The sequence below is a fragment of the Piliocolobus tephrosceles genome, chromosome 8 (genome assembly GCF_002776525.5).
Source record: "Piliocolobus tephrosceles isolate RC106 chromosome 8, ASM277652v3, whole genome shotgun sequence".
NCBI classification, from domain to species: domain Eukaryota; kingdom Metazoa; phylum Chordata; class Mammalia; order Primates; family Cercopithecidae; genus Piliocolobus; species Piliocolobus tephrosceles.
Genome location: NC_045441.1, coordinates 10,288,336 through 10,306,961, shown reverse-complemented (window position 1 = coordinate 10,306,961; position 18,626 = coordinate 10,288,336). Strand labels below are relative to the sequence as shown.

General features: G+C 51.0%; 1 protein-coding gene across 2 annotated transcripts in view; it reads right to left on the bottom strand.

The window, feature by feature from the left end:
- COL26A1 (collagen type XXVI alpha 1 chain) overlaps positions 1 to 18,626 on the bottom strand; it is a 200,749-nt gene that overhangs the window by 134,451 nt on the left and 47,672 nt on the right. For both annotated transcript variants that reach the window (XM_023194491.1, XM_023194490.2), the window contains exon 2: positions 3,156 to 3,278. In XM_023194491.1, the coding sequence (XP_023050259.1) occupies positions 3,156 to 3,278 (123 nt within the window). The remainder of the gene's footprint in view (positions 1 to 3,155; positions 3,279 to 18,626) is intronic.

Sequence of the window (18,626 nt, the reverse complement as noted above, 5' to 3'; positions counted from 1 at the left end):
CTCTCTCTCTTTCTTTCTTTCTTCTCTTTTTTTTTTTGAGACAGAGTCTCACTCTGTCACCTAAGCTGGAGTGCAGTGGCATGATCTCGGCTCACCACAACCTCCGCCTCCCGAGTTCAAGCAATTCTTCCTGCGTCAGCCTCCCGAGTAGCTGGAATTACAGGTGCCCACCACCACGCCCAGCTAATTTTTTGTATTTTCAGTGGAGACAAGGTTTCTAAATGTTGGCCAGGCTGGTCTCAAACTCCTGACCTCAGGTGATCCACCCGCCTCAGCCTCCCAAAGTGCTGCGATTGCAGGCGTGAACCACCATGCCTGGCTGCGTTATTGTGCTTTGATAGTGTAACGGCTTTAACTTGTTGAGACCAGGCGCGGTGGCTCACACCTGTAATCCCAGCTCTTTGGGAGGCTGAGGCAGGAGGATCCCTTGAAGCCAGGAGTTCAAGACCAGCCTGGGCAACATGGCGAGACCCCTGTCTCTACCAAAAAAAAAATAATGAGTGAGGCATGGTGGCACATGCCTGTAGTCCCAGCTACTCAGGCTGGCACAGGAGGATCACTTCAGCCCAGAAATTGGAGGCTGCAGTGAGCCATGACTGCACCACTGCACTCCAGCCTGGGCAACAGAGCAAGATCCTGTCTCAAAAAAACCAAAAAACAAACAAACAAACAAAAAACAGAAAGAAAGAGTAGGACAGCCACTTCTCTAACACAGCTCTAAGCCAAAGCCCAGCCTGTCAGTGTCATAGACAGACCAGACTTCAAAGACTTTTCTTCTCAGAAGCTGTTCCCAAATCAAGAGGCCATGACCTAGTAATCTGAAACTCCCTGCTCATGAGAAAGGCAGGAGGGTCTTGGAATTTAGCTCCTGGGGAAGTGTGGAAGGCAGAAAACAGGGAGTGTCTGTACCCTCTGCGGAAAAGGAAGAAGCTTTTTTTTTAAAAAAAAAAAATTATTTTGGACCTATTGGCCATCTCTCTAGTATAGCATTTAAAAGCAGGTTTTTGTTTTGTTTTGTTTTGTTTTTTTGAGATGGAGTTTGGTCTTGTTGCCCAGGCTGGAGTGCAATGGCGCTATATCAGCTCACTGCAACCTCCACCTCCCAAGCGATTCTCCTGCCTCAGCCTCCCAAGTACCTGAGATTACAGGCGCCTGCTACCACATCCAGCTAATTTTTGTATTTTTAGTAGAGACTGGGTTTCACAATGTTGGCCAGGCTAGTCTTGAACTCCCGACCTCAGGTGATCCGCCTGCCTCAACCTCCCAAAGTGCTGGCGTGAGCCACCGCACCTGCAAAAGCAGCTCTTTCTAATAAAACTGAAAATGAATGACATTCCGTTTACCTAGCCATTCCCCTTGCAGAATGACCTGTATCAAAACACTTATATGCAATAGGGGTCCTAAGTGAAGCATCTCTACTATTAAAGAATGCAAACAGGAAATCGCCATTTGACAAACACCATAGCATTAACTGTTGCAAGCAAGATGATAGTGTGATAAGAAACAGGATATTCGTACAGGTTTAAAATGTCTCCCCACAACGTACATATAAATGACAAAGGGAAAGATAACTATGCAACAGTGGAGAAACATGGCAGATACCATCGTAAGCAAGCGATCAAAGTTAACATCACCAGTCATGACACGTAGCAATTTTTTTTTTTTTCCAGGCTGGAGTGCAGTGGCGCAATCTTGGCTCACTGCAATCTCCACCTCCTGTGTTCAAGCGATTCTCCTGCCTCAGCCTCCTGAGTAGCTGGCATTACAGGCGCCCGCCACCACGCCTGGCTCATTTTTGTATTTTTAGTAGAGACTGGGTTTTGCCATGTTGTCCAAGTTGCTCTCAAAGTCCTAACCTCAAGTGATCCACCTGCCTCATCTTCCCAAAGTGCTGGGATTACAAGCGTGAACCACCACACCCGTCCAAGATTAATTTAAATCAGTAGACTTGGAGTAAAGCAGGTTGCCCTCTACAATGTGCGTGGGCCTCGTCCAATCAGTTGAAGGCTTTAAGAAAAAGACTGACTTCCCCGGAGGAAGAAGGCATTTGACCAGCAGCCAGCCTCCCACCTCAAGCTGCAACGTCAGCTCTCTTCCCTGGGTCTCAGCCAGCCAGCCCACCCTGCAGGTTTGGAATAATCGCCAGTCTCCATAATCATACAAGCCAGTTCCTTACCATTTCAGTCTCTCTCTCACTCTCCCTCTCCCCCAACCCGTCCTATTAGTTCTGTTTCTCTGGAGAGCCCTGACTCATGCAAAGTGTCCCGTTAGGGAGGGCACAAAGGAGGGGAAGGGATTCGGAGTTTGAGGGCAGCCGCTGCAATGTGCTTGGGGTAGAGGCCCCAGGCTGGCTGGCTGTGGGGAGAGTGGTTTGGGGAAGCCAGTCCCTGGAGCTAAGCAGGGCATGGAGAGGAGGAGGAAGGGAAAAGAAGGAGAGTTGGAACTTTGGAGACCGTGAATGCCAGTGTCTGACTCCAAGATGTCTCTCTGCGGATGCTGAAGAGCCCCTGAGGGCTGTGGTCTGGTCAGGGCTGGTGAGAGGGAAGGGCTGCCTATGGGCGGGGCTGGTGAGAGGGAGGGGTTGGTGAGAGGGAGGGGCTGGAGAGGGAGGGCCTAGTGAGGGGCGGGGCTGGTGGGGGCGTGGCTGGTGGGAGCAGGGCTGGTGAAGGGTTGAGCTCGTGAGGGTCAGGGCTGGTGAAAGGCAGGTCTGGTGAGGGGCAGGTTCAGTGATAACTAGGGCCAGTGAGAGGGACACGCCTGGTGAGTGGGGCGGTGCTGACAGAGGCCAGACCTGTGAGGGTCGGGGCCAAAGGCAGGCTGGATTTCCAAGGTCATTGTAGCCCCTCGTTCCTGCCCGGAGCCACAAAGCTGGCTGGTTCCCTCTTCAGCCCTACCTGGCTTTCCCCGACCTCGGTGGTGGTCTGCCTGCCTGTTTGGTTCTGTTGCAATGGGAGCCCGTCTCTGACATCTATGCACACACACATATATACCCCATATACACACACCCATGCCTTATATACAGAAGGCGCTTCATAAATGCACGCTCAGCCTTTGTCTGTGAGCACAGCCCAGCCTCTCCCAGAGCCGTCCTAGGACTGGGTTTATCCGAGGGAATGGGAGGGAAGGGCAGAGCAGGCTAGCCTGGCGGCCTTTACCTCACGAGGTTGGCACAGGGCCCCGGCCACCGGCAGCTCTGGTACACACGCTGGACCACCGTCTCCGAGCCATTCTGCACCTGGCAGGACACCGTCCTCGTCACCGTGTGATGGCACCAGTGCCTGTGGAGAGAGCAACAGTCACATGAGCTGTGCCTGTTCCCAGAGCTGCCAACTTCAGGTCAGGGGGTCGTGCTGGACAGGGAGGGGTCCCCACAAACCTGAGGTGGAGGCTTGCTTTCTTGGATGAGGGGCCCACTGAGACCCTCTGTCTCGGTCTGAGGGGAAGAGAGAACACTTACAACCCTTGGCCACCAAGCCTTGGCATCATTTCCGTCACTGACCACTCAGTGTGGAATTGGTGAAAAAGACTCACTCCTGCCCCTGGAAATCTCACCCTGGTGGGGAGAGGAGATGACACAGTCCATAGGAACAGCAGGTAACAGGTTCCACCACGTGCTGAGCACAAGAGCTACAGGAAGGGAACAGGGCACCTCACCCAGCAGGCCCTGAGGCCACCAGCTGAGTACTGCAAGATAAGTTAGCCAGCCAACCAACCGACCGACCAACGTGTGGGGGCCATGAGAGGGGACAAAGCCAGCAGGGAAGGCAGCAGTGTAACAGGCACAGAGCAGAGAGGGACCACGGCAGGTGTAGCCTGCAATGAGAAGTGGCCAGGCCAGGCACAGTGGGATTACACTTGTAATCCCAGCAATTTGGGAGGCTGAGACAGGAGGATCTCTTGAGACCAGGAGTTCAAGATCAGCCTGAGCCACATAATGAGATCCTGCCTCTACAAAACAAAAATTAAAAAATTAGCCCAGGCGTGGTGGCGCACACATGTAGTCCCAGGTACTCAGGAGGCTGGGGCAGGGGGATGGCTTGAGCCCAGGATCACAGTGGCGATGATCGCGCCACTGCACTCCAGCCTCGGGAACTGAGTGAAACCCTGAAGAAAGAGAAAGAAAGAAAAGAAAGAAAGAGAGAGAGAGGGAGGGAGGGAGGGAGGGAAAGAGCCAGAGGGAGAAAAAGAAAGAAAGAGAGTCAGAAAGCTGAAGGAAGGGGAGGAGGCAGGAGAAAGGAAAAGACCTGTGACCTGACAGGCTAGGGAATAAATGCTTCAGAGTACAAGAAGCAAGGGGCAGCGAGCCCGGGCAGTGGAGAGAAGGAGGGAGGGAGGAATGTACACAAACAATACGGGATCAGGTGAAGGTGCTCCCACCTCCTCCTCCCATCCCCATAGCCTAGAAATTGAACATTGAAAAATAAGTCCCGGGCCAGGTGGTGGCTCATGCCCATAATCCCAGCACTTTCGGGGCCGAGGAGGATGGATCACTTGAGCCCAGGAGTTTGAGACTAGCCCAGGCAACATAGCAAGACCCCATCTCTACAAAAATGTTTAAAAATTACCTGTGGTGGCGCACGCCTGTAGTCCTAGCCACTCAAGAGGCTGAGGAAGGAGGATCACTTGAGCCCAGGAGTTTGGGGCTACAGTAAGCTGTGATCGTGCCACCGCACTCTAGCCTGGGTGACAGAGTGAAACCCTGTCTAAAAATAATAATAAAATAAGAAAAATAAGTCCTTAAGGGCATTGGAAAGAAAGATGCAATGGACCAGACATTTGGAAGCGTCCCTAAGATACAGAAAGTAGATGGGCCCACATCGAAGGTGAAAATCACAGCCAGAAACAAACAAAAGAGGACTGGGGCTGAAGCTGGGAGCCACAAGGGGTCACAGATGCAGATGACGAGGTAGGGAGGGACCCAGAGTGTCTGAGGTCACCCAGAGGTGACCGTCAGAGCGATTGGTTAGACTACCACAGAAGGAGCTGGACAGGTAGGACCCAGGTCCTAGTCCCTGCTGGTTTCAGGAATCAGGCACTGAAGGATGAGTGCGGTGGCTCACACCCATAATCCCAGCATTTTGGGAGGCCGAGGTGGGAGAATTGCTTGAGCCTAGGAATTCTAGACTAGCCTGGGCAACATGGCAAGATCCTGTCTCTACAAAAATTATATATATATACACAGCCGGGCATGGTGGCTCATGCCTGTAATCCCAGCACTTTGGGAGGTCAAAGTGGGCAGATCATCTGAGGTCAGGGGTTCAAGACCAGCCTGACCAACATGGTGAAACCCCGTCTCTACTAAAAATGCAAAAACAAATAGCTGGACTTGATGGCATGCACCTGTAGTCCCAGCTACTCGGGAGGCTAAGATAGGAGAATCACTTGAACCCGGGAGGCAGAGGTTGCAGTGAGCCGAGATCGCACCACTGCACTCTAGCCTGGGTGACAGAGCAAGACTCCATCTCAAAATATAGATATATTATAGGTATAGATATCTATAGATATATCTTTATATCTATGTCTATATAGACAGATAGATAGATAGGTATACCTGTATCTATGGATATGTAGAGATACGTAGATATGATAGTGCCACTGCACACCGGCCTGGGTAACAGAGCAAGACCCTGTCTCTATTAAAAAAAAAATATATATATATATATATATCAGGCATTGGATTCACATGTCCTAAGGTAGGTATGATCAGAGGAGTGGGTGCTGGGTGACCTCAAAAACTGGTGACCTTCAGTCATGGGGGACTGAAAAAAGAAAAAAAAAAAAAGCTGGTGACCTCCAGGAGACACAGGGTCACTCTCAAAGTCAGACAGATAAATGAATTCTTACACACTCGTTTCCCATTCTTCATCCATACCTCCAGCCCACCAACAGACAAATTCTCAGGAAACAGAAACAAGCTAATGGAAAACCCCAGATACCAAGACTTTCAAATTATTTAAGGAAAAAAGGCCAGTATCATGGAAGAAAGGCACCAACTCAACAGGCAATAAATCACACCCCCTTAAAAAATAGTAAAACAAATAGATGGAGACAATTTTTAAAAGCATAATTAATGCCCTCAAATAAATAAGACAATGTATCACTCACTAAAAAATTCTGGCCAGGCATGGTGGCTCACACCTGTAATCCCAGCACTTGGGAAGGCTAAGGCGGGCGGATAGCTTGACCCCAGGAGTTTAGACCAGCCTGGGCAACACGGTGAAACATAGTATCTACAAAAATATACAAAAATTAGCCGGGCATGGTCCCTGACACTCCTGTGGTCCCAGCTACTCAGGAGGCTGAGGCAGGAGGATCGCTGGAGCACAGGAGTTTATGAGACTGCAGTGAGCCATGATCGCGCCGCTGCACTCCAACCTGGGTGACAGAGCAAGACCCTGTCACATACACACACACAAAAAATGAAATAAAAAATTCAGTATCTTAGAAGTGAAATGTATGACTGTGAAAAACAGAATGGAAACAGCTGAAAAGTGAACTGATGAGCTGCAAATCTAAGCTGTGACCTTCCCCAGAAGACACTGCAAAAAGAAAAGGAGATGGAAAACGGGCAGAAACAGACAACAAGGGACCTAGAGGAAGACCAAGGGCCAACATCTATCTAGTAGTAGCTCTGGAAGGGAAGATCAAAAAGAACAAAGAGGGCTGGGCGTGGTGGCTCGTGCCTGTAATCGCAGCACTTTGGGAGGCTGAGGCGGGCGGACCACGAGGTCAGGAGATCGAGACCATCCTGGCTCACACGGTGAAACCTTGTCTCTACTAAAAATTACAAAATACTAGCCGGGCGTGGTGGCGGGCACCTGTATTCCCAGCTACTCGGGAGGTTGAGGCAGGAGAATGGCGTGAAGCTGGGAGGCAGAGCTTGCAGTGAGCCGAGATCCACCTCTGCATTCCAGCCTGGGTGACAGAGCAAGACTCTGTCTCAAAAACAACAACAACAACAACAACAAAGAGAAGCATGTACTTGAAGAAATAACAAGAAAATTTACAAGAGCTGAAGAAAGACATGAGTTCAGGACAGGCGTGGTAGTTCATGCCTGTAATCCCAGTACTGTGGCAGGCCAAGGCCAGTGGAACACTTGAGGTCAGGGGTGTAGTGGCACGATCACCACAGCCTCAACCTCCTGGGCTCACGTAATCCTCCCATCTCAGCCTCCCAAGTAGCTGGGACCACAGGTGTGCGCCACCACACTGGCTAACTTTTGCATATTTTGTAGAAACAGGATCTGGCCATGTTGCCCAGGCTGGTCGCAAACTCCTGGGCTCGGGTGATCCTCCCACCTCGGCTTCCCAAAGGGCTGGGATTACAGGTGTGAGCCACCACACCCAGCTACACACAGGTTTAATAGACATGAAGAAGAAAAAAAAATCCATATAGAGATTTAAATGTATAAGCAAATATTAGGTATAATCTTACATCAAAAAATTTCAAAATCCTGACTACTGGACAATTTTCTAGGAAAACACATATTACCAGTACTAGCACAGTCAAAAATACATGAAAGCAGTTGGGTGCAGTGGCTCACGCCTGTGATCCCAGCCCTTTGGAAGGCTGAGGTGGGAGGATCACTTGAGCCCAGAAGTTCCAGACTAGCCTGGGCAATGCAGCAAGACCCCATCTCTATAAAATAAAAAGTAAAAATTGACTGGGCATGGTGGCATGTGCCTGTGGTCTCAGCTACTTGGAAGGCGGAGGCAGGAGGATCGCTTGGGATCAGGGATCAAGGCTGCAGAGAGCTATGATCGCACCACTGCACTCCAGCCTGGGTGACAGAGCCAGACCCTGTCTCAACAAAACAAAACAAAGCAAAACAAAACAAAAACATGGAAGAAAAGGGAAAAGTAGTGAAAAGTTCAGCCCCCTCCTCACAGGCACCAGGAAACCTAGTTTAAAACCAGGTTCTGCCGGGCGCGGTGGCTCACGCGTGTAATCCCAGCACTTTGGGAGGCTGAGGCGGGCGGATCACGAGGTCAGGAGATCGAGACCATCCTGGCTAACACGGTGAAACCCCGTCTCTACTAAAAATACAAAAAATTAGCTGGGCGTGGTGGTGCGTGCCTGTAGTCCCAGCTACTCGGAGGCTGAGGCAGGAGAATGGCGTGAACCTAGGAGGCAGAGCTTGCAGTGAGCCGAGATGGTGCCACTGCACTCCAGCCTGGGCGACAAAGCGAGACTCCGTCTCAAAAAAAATAAAAAATAAAAATAAATAAAATAAAACCAGGTTCTGCCACAAACCTGCTGTATGACTTAGGCAGAGTGATGTCACTTCTCTCAGCCTCAGTTATATTTAAAATCTAACTCTTACGGTTATGATGAGGCTGGGCACAGTGGCTTATGCCTGTAAACACAGCACTTTGAGAAACCAAGGCAGGTAGATCAGCTGAGGTCAGCAGTTCGAGACCAGTCTGGCCAACATGGCCAAACCCAGTCTCTACTAAAAATACAAAAATTTAGACAAGCGTGGTAGTGGGCGCCTGTAATCCCAGCTACTGGGGAGGCTGAGGCAGGAGAATCGCTTGAACCTGAGAGGCGAAGGTTGCAGTGAGCCAAGATCGCGCCACTGCATTCCAGCTTGGGCAACAAGAGTGAAACTCCATCTCAAAAAAAAAAAAGTTATAATGAGGACTAAATGAACACATCCCAGTCAGTAGCGTGTAAATCATGCAACATTACCTAAGTCAAGGCATCATTCTTAATCAACTGGCTACTTAAACCCTACAAAGGAATAACAGCTTAAAGACAGTCCTAGTTTGCAGATGGGAAAAGAAAGTCTGAGGTTAAACTTCATTGCCATAGCTACAGCTCAAACCAGAGGCTGAGCTGCAAAGGGAGTCTAGTCTTCCCAACCCGAGGACTGGCGGGATCCTACCTACCCAGTACAAACTGTGAATTCCACCTCTGCCAGTTAAAAAGGTCCTGAAACTGTTTGAGAATTCAGCAGCCTGGGCCCTTCCTTTGATTCTACCGGAAAGCCTCAGCTCTAGCCCAAGCATTCAGTGTGTGTTTCCGAAAAGAGAGGTGAGCCGGGCACAGTGGCTTATGTCTGTAATCCCAGCACTTTGGGAGGCCGAGACGGGCGGATCACATGAGGTCAGCAGTTTGAGATCAGCCTGGCCAACATGGCAAAACCTCGTCTCTAATACAAATACAAAAATTAGCCGGGCGTGGTGGCAGGTGCCTGTGATCCTAGCTGCTCAGGAGGCTGAGGCGGGAGAATTGCTTGAGCCCAGGAGGTGGAGGTTGCAGTGAGCCGAGTTCACGCCACTGCACTCCAGCCTGTGAGACAGAGCAAGACTCCGACACACACACAGAGAGAGAGGGAGAGAGAGAAAGAGAGGTGACTTTCCTCGGAATGGACTACTGTGGGATCCTGAGATCTGCCCCGAGGGTTCTAGAACAGACAGACCGTCCAGCATCTCTGAACCACACTGAGTCAGGGCTTTCCATAGAGAAATGAGCTGTGAATTGGAAAACATTTCCAAATGCCTCAAATCACCGTCTCCAGAACATTTGGTCTTTAAATGGGCTGGAAATGGCTTCCAAAAATCAAAACCTGGCCAAAAACAATGAAAAAGGGAGGCAGAGACAAGGAAAAGGGGCCCCAGGCTTTTCCAGATGGAGTTCTAAAACCTGTGCATCCCTAGGTACCCGTGGTTGTGACGACCCCCATGGTCTTGCCCCTAGGATCCCTGCATCCTGAGGGTTTTGTCTGCCTCTGTCTGCTGTCTGGCAGTGTCGTCCTGCCACCACCCACCTGCACACCTCAGCTCCTGATTATGGCAGGTGCACAGCAGTGGGTGAACAGTGCTTTGGGGGCCATAAAATAACTGCAGCCAGAAAGGTACTCAGCAGAAGACATACATCCCTTTCATGACCCTCCTGGAAGGACTGACCCAGGAGGACAGAACTGGGACGTGGCAGGCCTGGTCCTCAAACTGCCAAGAAATGAACACACTCCTGGCAGCCTCCATCAGGATGGCAAGGGACTGGTATTATCCTGGTCATCATCTCAGCAATGCTCCTTTCTCATTTCCCTTCCCTTCTCCCCAGCTGAGCACTCAGGGAGGGTCCAAGACAGTAAACTCACTCCTAGCAAAGGCCTTGGGGACAGATCTGCTCCCGCCAAGTCTCTTTCCCTTCCCTTCCCCTCCCCTCCCCTCCCCTCTCCTCTCCTTTCTTGAGATGGAGTTTTACTCTTTCGGCCCAGGCTGGAGTGCAATGGCACGATCTCAGCTCATTGCAGCCTCCGCCTCCTGGGTTCAAGCTATTTTCCTGTCTCAGCCTCCCAGGTAGCTGGAATTACAGGCATCCGACATCACACCACGCTAATATTTTCTATTTTTAGTAGAGACTGGGTTTCGCCATGTTGGCCAGGCTGGTCTGGAACTCCTGACCTCAAGTGATCCACCCGCCTCAGCCTCCGAAATTGCTGGGATTACAGGCACGAGCCACCACGCCCGGCCCCAAGTCTCCTTTTCTTGCAAGAAGAGGCCCACTTCACTGAGGGGGAGGAGCAATCAAGCTGTCCGGAGCCACAACCAGCTCAAGGCTTGCTCCCACAGCACTTTCACCCCACCAAGCGTTTGGCTCTGTGGTTTCGCTGAGCCGTCAAATCCTTAATTGGGGGTTAATAGAGAAAACAAGTGCTAAGTGATCTCAGGAAATCATGTAATGATTGGATAGAGGGACCTTCAGAACACTCCCCTGGTTCATGCCCATCTCTGAATATGACCAGCCAACCCCTCTCCGAGGCTTCCTGCCACCCTAAGAGATACTGCTGAAGCAGCCTCTTCCCCCCATAGCCTTGGTGATGCGGGACAGGGGAGCCCCAAAATTGAGGCTTAACCTGGGAGGGTTCTTAGTTTTTCCCAGGAAAGAATTCAAGGACGAGCCAGTGGTGTTGCAACTTTTACTGAAGTGGCAGTGTACGGCTCTGCTCCCTGCAGGGCAGGGCTACCCCAGAGGCAGTGTGCCCAGAGTAGCAGCTCAGAGGCAGGGCTGCACACATTCAAATCCATACGCACTTTTTTTTTTTTTAGAGTCTCCTCTGTGGCCCAGGCGGAAGTGCAGCCATGCAATCTTGGTTCACTACAACCTCCGCCTCCCAGGTTCAAGGGATTCTCCTGTCTCAGCCTCCCTAGTAGCTGGGATTACAGGCGCACGCCACCACACCAGGCTAATTTTTGTACTTTCAGTAGAGTCGGGGTTTCACCATATTGGTCAGGCTGGTGTCAAACTCCTGACCTCAAATGATCCCCAGCCTCGGCCTCCCAAAGTGCTGGGATTACAGGCATGAGCCACTGCGGCGACCCCCCTTTTCATTGTATGCAAATTGAGGGGTGGTTTATGCATAAACTTCCAGGATGAGGGTGGTAGCTTTAGGGTTGTTGGGTTGTTGTCATGGTAAGGGGTGGTAACTCCTGGTGTTGCCATGGCAATGGTAAACCGACATGGCGCACTGGTGGGCATGTCTTATGGGGAGGTGCTTCTGCCCTGACTTGTTTTATTTAGCTAGTCCTCAATTTGGTCTGGCGTCCAAGCTCTGCCTCTGGAGTCAAATTCCACCTCCTACCTGACCACCTCTACCCAAGCCTCAGGCTTGGCCTCCCAAGCCCCAGTGCTCCTAACTGAGCTTTGCTTTGACAGTTGATCTCATGCATCCCCTCCCTCCCCAGGACACTTGAGCCCCCAAGCCTGAGTCAGAGACCAGGGCTTTTGTTTTTTGTTTTGTTTTGTTTTAGTTTTTTGTTTGTTTGTTTGTTTGTTTTTAGGAATGGAGTCTTGTTCTGTTGCCCAGGCTGGAGTGCAATGGCATTATCATAGCTCACTGCAGCCTTGACCTCCTGGGCTCAAGCAATTCTGCAAGGCCCCAAGGCCTTGCCAGTGCGCCCCCCCGCCCCCCGCCTTTCCACCAGAACCACACAGTCTGACCTCATTTCCTCATCCTGAGCTCTGTCCTGCCCCCCTGTTGAGTCACCACCGTGCCTGCCTGCTTGCCTAGACAGTGGTCACACACCATCATGTCCCACAGGACACTGCAGTACACACAATGCCAACCTGTCCAATCCAACCGAATCCAACACTATTCAACTCCGACTTGCTCCTCCAGCTTGGAGACCAGCACCTCTAAGTTCCCCATTTCCTTACCAGGAGCAAATCACCCAGACTCCACCTTCTCCTTTCCTCCCTCCCTTCCCTGCCTCCTTACAGTCAATTAAGCACCGTGCCTCCAAGTCCCTGTCCTGACACCTCTCCCATGGTGGTCCTGAACCTTGGCCCCTCCTGCCCTCCCAGCCTGCAGTCTCCTCTGTCTACCACCAGAGAGCGCCCTCTCAAACACAGAAGTGGCCGTGTCCCTCCTGGGAGCCTTCCCTGACCCTCCAGCCAGGAAAGGTCCTCCTGTTCCACAGGGCCCCTTGTATGCCTCTGTCTTAGCCTTCGTCCTACGGGAAGACTCCCAGCTCCTGAAGATGGCGGGGACAAGGCAGGCGTGGTAAAATTCTGTTGCTCTGACCCCAAGCCCTGCATCCCAGATAGAGCCCTCCCACTCACAGTCACTCAGCTCAACCACAGCAGCTGCTCCAGGCTGTGGTCTGTGCCAGGCCCTCAGCCCCAGCAGGATCTGAGCCATCTCAAGGTTGGGGGTGTCCAGCTTCAGGCCCAGCTCCCCAGCACCACACCTGCCCAGTCCCTCAGGGAGGCCAGCGCCAGTGGGCTTGCCTGCCAACTGTATTCAAGAAGCTCTGTTAGAACTAAGGTTTGCCCAGCCTGGGCAACATAGCAAGACCCCAGCTCTACAAAAAAATTAGAAAAAAAAAAAAATAACTGGGTGTGGTGCCTCATGCCTAAAATCCTAGCACTCTGGAAGGGTGAGGTAGGAGAATCACTTAAACCCAGGAGGCAGAGGTTGTAATGAGCTGAGAGCGTGCCATTGCACTCCAGCCTGGGCTACAGAGCAAGACTCCGTCTCAAACACACACACACACACACACACACACACACACACACACACCAAAATTAGCTGGGCATAGTGGTGCACACCTGTAATCCCAGCTACTCAGGAGGCTGACGCAGGAGAATCTCTTAAACCAGGGAGAGCTAAATCATACGATGTTTGTTATATTTATTTTCCTTTCTCTCTGACCTTTGCATCCTTCATGCATGATTACATGTACAGTCATTTCAATAGACAGTAGTCACTAATAATTCACTACCTTCCTCTCCTAGTCCCGGGCAGGCTGTCCAACAAGATTAATAAACTTCTTTTTTCAAGAACAATGATCCTGAGTCACGCAACTTCTTTCACAACAACCAAAAGTTGCTAAGATGCAGGTACGGTAAAATGAGAACCCACCATTGTTCCCTAGTTTGCTCTTCTGTAATAACTTAGTATTCAGGAGTCATGTTATTATGAAACCTAAGACTGGTCTTTGCAATATTTTTTAGAGTTTGCATTCAGATGAACCGATGAACCAACGAACATCAGCGGGACCAGCGACTCATGACCCTCCACCACCCAGAAATGGACTTGGTGCACAAAGATGGTTTTAATACCCCTAAGAGTTCATGCCCATCCAATGAGCAGGACCCATTCCCTAGCCCCCTGCTCACCAAACCATCCTTAAAAACCCTAGACTCAGGCTGGGCATGGTGGCTCACGCCTGTAATCCCAGCACTTTGGGAGGCCAAGGCGGGTGAATCACGAGGTCAGGAGATCAAGACTATCCTGGCTAACATGGTGAAACCCTGTCTCTACTAAAAACACAAAAAATTAGTTGGGCGTGATGGCGGGCACCTGTAGTCCCAGCTACTCAGGAGGCTGAGACAGGAGAATGGCATGAACCCAGAAGGCGGAGGTTGCAGCGAGCCGAGATCGCACCACTGCACTCCGGACTGGGCGACAGAGCAAGTCTCCGTCTCAAAAAAAATAAAAAATAAATAAAAAATAAAAAAATAATCTTAACCTCTGAAATCTTAGGGAGGTGGATTTGAGAACTATCTCCTGTCCTCCTTGCTCAGTTGCCTTGCAATAATTAAACCCTTTCTCTGCTGCAACACCTGCTGTTTCAGTATTTTGGTTGTATCTGCAAAGTGGGTGAGAACCCTGATCAGGTGGTAACACTCGATCTTCTACTTCCAGCCTCCAAAACTATGAAGAGATAAATTTATTTTGTTTAAGCCACCCAGTCGGTGGCATGGCAGCCCTGGCAATTGAATATGTGTACATTCCTCTGTTCGATCTTCTCAACAATGTGACATGCATGAATTTTACAGATAAGAAACTCCAGAGAAGACCACAAGTCACAGAATGAGTACGTAGTAAATTTATGCCTTGAAACTCAGTCTTCTCATTCCCAACCCCATGCTCCATCCACTTTGCTAATGAGAACAGGTGGGTAGTCAGAGAGCAAATAAAATATCCCCTCATAGGTCCTTCTTACCCATGTCCCTCAAGGACCAGGAAAAATAGCAAAGAGGAGGAACTATCCCTACTCTTATTTGAAACCAATGAGATGAGAGTTGAGTGTGGTTCAGACCCCAGCCAAGTACACAGAGTGGTTTCTCTTCCCCTCCTCATTCTGCTGCCTAAGCAAGGTGTCCTGATCATCTTCACCCAACTCTGGGTGGTAAGTACTGTTATTATTCTACTTTTACAGATAAGGAAACTGAGGCACAGGAAGGAATAAATAATATATCCAAGGCCATGCAACAAGTCAACAGGCAACCCTTAAACACTTTGCTAAACAGCCAGATGATCTGGGTCTTGGCATGTGGCTGTCTGTCTTCTTGGGGCCATGCCTCTAGGAGAGGAAGACCTTGACTGGCGAGGCAGCAAACTGCTGCTGGGAGCTGTGGAAGACCAGGAGCCAGCCAAGACAGGGGCCTGGGTCTTAGGAGACAGTTGGGAGCCAAGCTAGATCTGCACAGCCGCGGCAAGGAGCCAAGTCTAACAAGATGAAATATGACCAGGCGAATGTGAAGTCCTGCACTGCAGCCCCAGAGTCCAGAGGACCAGTCTCAGATGGGATGTAGAGGTTCTTGCCAACAATAAGTTCAGCATGAGTCAACGGTGTGAGTTGTGACCTCTACAAATCAAAGGCCATCCCAGGCTGTCTTACTAGGAAAATAGCATCAGGAACATGCCTTGTTCCCCTCCATGCCCACCAGCCCTTGTGGTAGATGTCGGGCTGTGCCACCCAGATCCCCTGCAACGAAAAAGGCTTTTAGCCTCAGCTACAGGAAGTGCTGTCAACAGACATCCATCATCCAGCTGCTCAGAATCACCTCATCCAAGGTCCCAGCTCTTCCCAGGGCACCCTGCATCCTGTGACTGGTGGAGGTGCACTTGAAAAGCCTGGACATATCTCTGCCTGGGGACAACCCTGAAGGACCATCCCAGCTGCAGAGCCTCATGGGGTCTAGGGCAGCTGTCCTGGCCTATATGGAGACCTTCTGTTCATTCCTGCCTCAGTCCCCTCCCTTCCCCAGCGATTCATCCTAAAAGTCATCCCTAATAAACACCCTCCATGTTAGACTCTGGCTCAGAATCTGCTTCACTGATGCAGGGTAGGTTAGCCCCAGTGTTGGGGCTTAACCAGGGAGGGTTCTTGGCTTAACCTGGGAAATAATTCAAGGGCAAGCCAGTGGTATTAGCAATTTTTATCAAAGCAGCAATGCACAACAGCAGCAGACGTTCTGCTCCTTGCAGAGCAAGGCTACCCCACAGGCAGTGTGCCCAGAGTAGCAGCTCAGAGGCAGTGTTTCACTCATATTTATACCCATCTTAGTGATATGCAAATCAAGATGCAAATTAAGGTCATCAATGATATGCAAATTATGGTTATTCATAATTTCTGTATAACCCGCCCCTTAATTTGCATATGATTAAGTGGTAACGTCCGGGTGGTAACTTTGAAGGAGTGCTAACTTGTGGGTCATCAGGTGTTGCCCTGGAAAGGGGCTGTAACTTCTGGGTGTTGCCATGGCAATGGCAAATTGCCATGGCACTAGGGGGTGTGTTTTATGGAGAGGTGCTTTCACCTCTTCCCTCTTTTAGCTAGTCCTCAGTTTGGTCCAGTGTCTGCACCCCATCTCCAGAGTCAAATCCCATCTCCCACCTCACTGAGGACTCTCCCTGTGTCTGCCATGAGGTTCAATAGAAATGCAGAAAAACTGCCACCCAGAGCCCTGGGAGGAGATATCGTGGCCACTGTCCTACAAGCAGAAGGTGACTGAGCTGGGAGGGAGTGGAGGCTAATGTCAGAGTTAGAGCCGTGAGCTCCCATGGGAAGAAAAGTCATCGCCTGGGATTCGGTCAGGTGAAAGGGAGGTCCCACGGCTCCTCAGGCCCAGACCTGCCCTCTCTAGCAGGGCAGGTGAGGGCTGTTGAGGACAGGTCCCTCTGGAATATCGAGCAGAAACAAGCTGAGGGCCATAGTGAAGGCAGCCAGCTCTCGGTCCCAAGATCCTGTAGTGGAGTCGGGCCAGATTTGCTCTCATGGCCCCAGAGGGCACAGAGTCAGGTCAGAGCATGAGGCTGCTGGGAGACAGGCATCATTCAGGCTAAGGAGGTACCTGCTGCCAGGAAGAGCTGCCCACAGGTGCAATGGGCTGCCCATGGGTACAATGAGCTGCCCACAGTGGGCAGAGTAGATGCCCCATCTACTCCCCATCCCCTTCTGGAAGGGGCGAGCAGGATATCCACTCGATGGGAGTGGAAGGTGGAGACATGTTGACTCTGGAGGAGCTTGGAGACCCACTCTATTAGAAAAGAGGAGGTGAAAACATGGAAAGGAGGATGAGGTTTGTTTGTTTGTTTGTTTGTTTTTATAGGGACAGCATCTTGCTCTGTTGTCCAGGCTAGAGTGCAGAGGTGCAATTCTAGCTCACTGCAGCCTCAACCTCCTGGGCTCAAGAAATCCTCCTGCCTCAGCCTCTTAATTAGCTGGGACTATAGGTACGCGCCACCATGCCTAGCTATTTTTTAAAGAAAATTTTTTTGCAGAGATGGGGTCCTGCTATGTTGCCCAGGCTGGTCTCAGAACTCCTGGGCTCAAGAGATTCTTCCACCTCTCAAGAAGCTAGGACTACAGGCCTGCACCACTGCACCCGGCCAACACATGGGAAGTTTTTAAAGAAGAGAACTGGGCTGGGTGCGGTGGCTCAAGCCTGTAATCCCAGCACTTTGGGAGGCCGAGAGGGGCGGATCACAAGGTCAGAAGATCGAGACCATCCTGGCTAACCCGGTGAAACCCCGTCTCTACTAAAAAATACAAAAAACTAGCCGGGCGAGGTGGCGGGCGCCTATAGTCCCAGCTACTCGGGAGGCTGAGGCAGGAGAATGGCGTGAACCCGAAAGGCGGAGCTTGCAGTGAGCTGAGATCCGGCCACTGCACTCCAGTTTGGGCCACAGAGCGAGACTCCGTCTCAAAAAAAAAAAAAAGAGAACTGGGTCAGAATGGGGTTCCAGGAGTACCTGCTGGGGCAGGATGGAGAGGCAGAAGCTGGAGGCTGAGCCCAGTGGGGGTAAATGGACACAGTCCATGAAGGTGCTCATGGCCACAGCCCCCCGACGGCCCCCTGAGATCACTTCTCCATCATCTGTCTGCCATCAGGCAAATTGGCAAAAATCGGGTCATCCCTTCTAGCAAAATGAGTGTCTCTGAGGCTGCTGTTCCTGCCCGTCACTCATCCGCCTCAACACCGCAGGGAGTGGTGGTTTTGTTCACATAGGGATAGCCGAGTGTATGTAACACCATGGCCTGATCAGCTTTTAGGGCACAAAAAACAGTAGGAGTGTTTGGATAGCAGATAGACCTGCCTGCGTTTCCTCATAATAGTTTTTACTGGAACTGTCCGTTTCGAAGCACCACAGGGGAGGAATTGAAAAGTTAAGGTCATTGATTTTTAGAGGGAAAGGATGATCTGAAATCTCCATGGCAACTGACCAAATCTTTTTGCAAAAACACAAAGGCGATGACACGGTTTCCAGGGCGCAGCACGGAGGTCTGAAGGGCAAAGTTGTGTGGATTCCTATCCAGGGAGGAGGGAGAGGGGCTCCGGGAGTGCATGACCCACTCCCCGGAGCACGGCCGTGCCACCAGCCTCTCGGCTTCCTCCCTCCTCGATATCTGCATTTATTCTCCAGCAGCTTCCACGGTGGGGAATTTCGGGGCCCACCCCACCTGAGTGCCAGCCCCACAGACAGCATCGGCTCCTTGCCTGCACACTGGCGGGAAGGGCTGGCGGGGCCACTGATGGATTGAGTTTCCCACATGGAGGGGGCAGCTGAGAAGTATGTGATCTGGCCAAGCAGACTGTGTGGTTTTGAGCACTTCAGCAGTGATTCCCAATTACCTCCATTAATAGGAGGGCCAGAGGAGACAGGCTGGGGGGAGATGGTGCCAAGCGCTTTCTATAGGGTCGGCACTTAGGGAGGATCATGTGAGGGAGGACCACATGAGAAAGGATCAGCATTCAGGGAGGATCACATTTAAGGAGGATCATTTTAGGGAGCACCAGCATTCAGGGAGAATCAGGATTTAGGGAGCACCAGCATTCAGGGAGAATCAGGATTTAGGGAGCACCAGCATTCAGGGAGAATCAG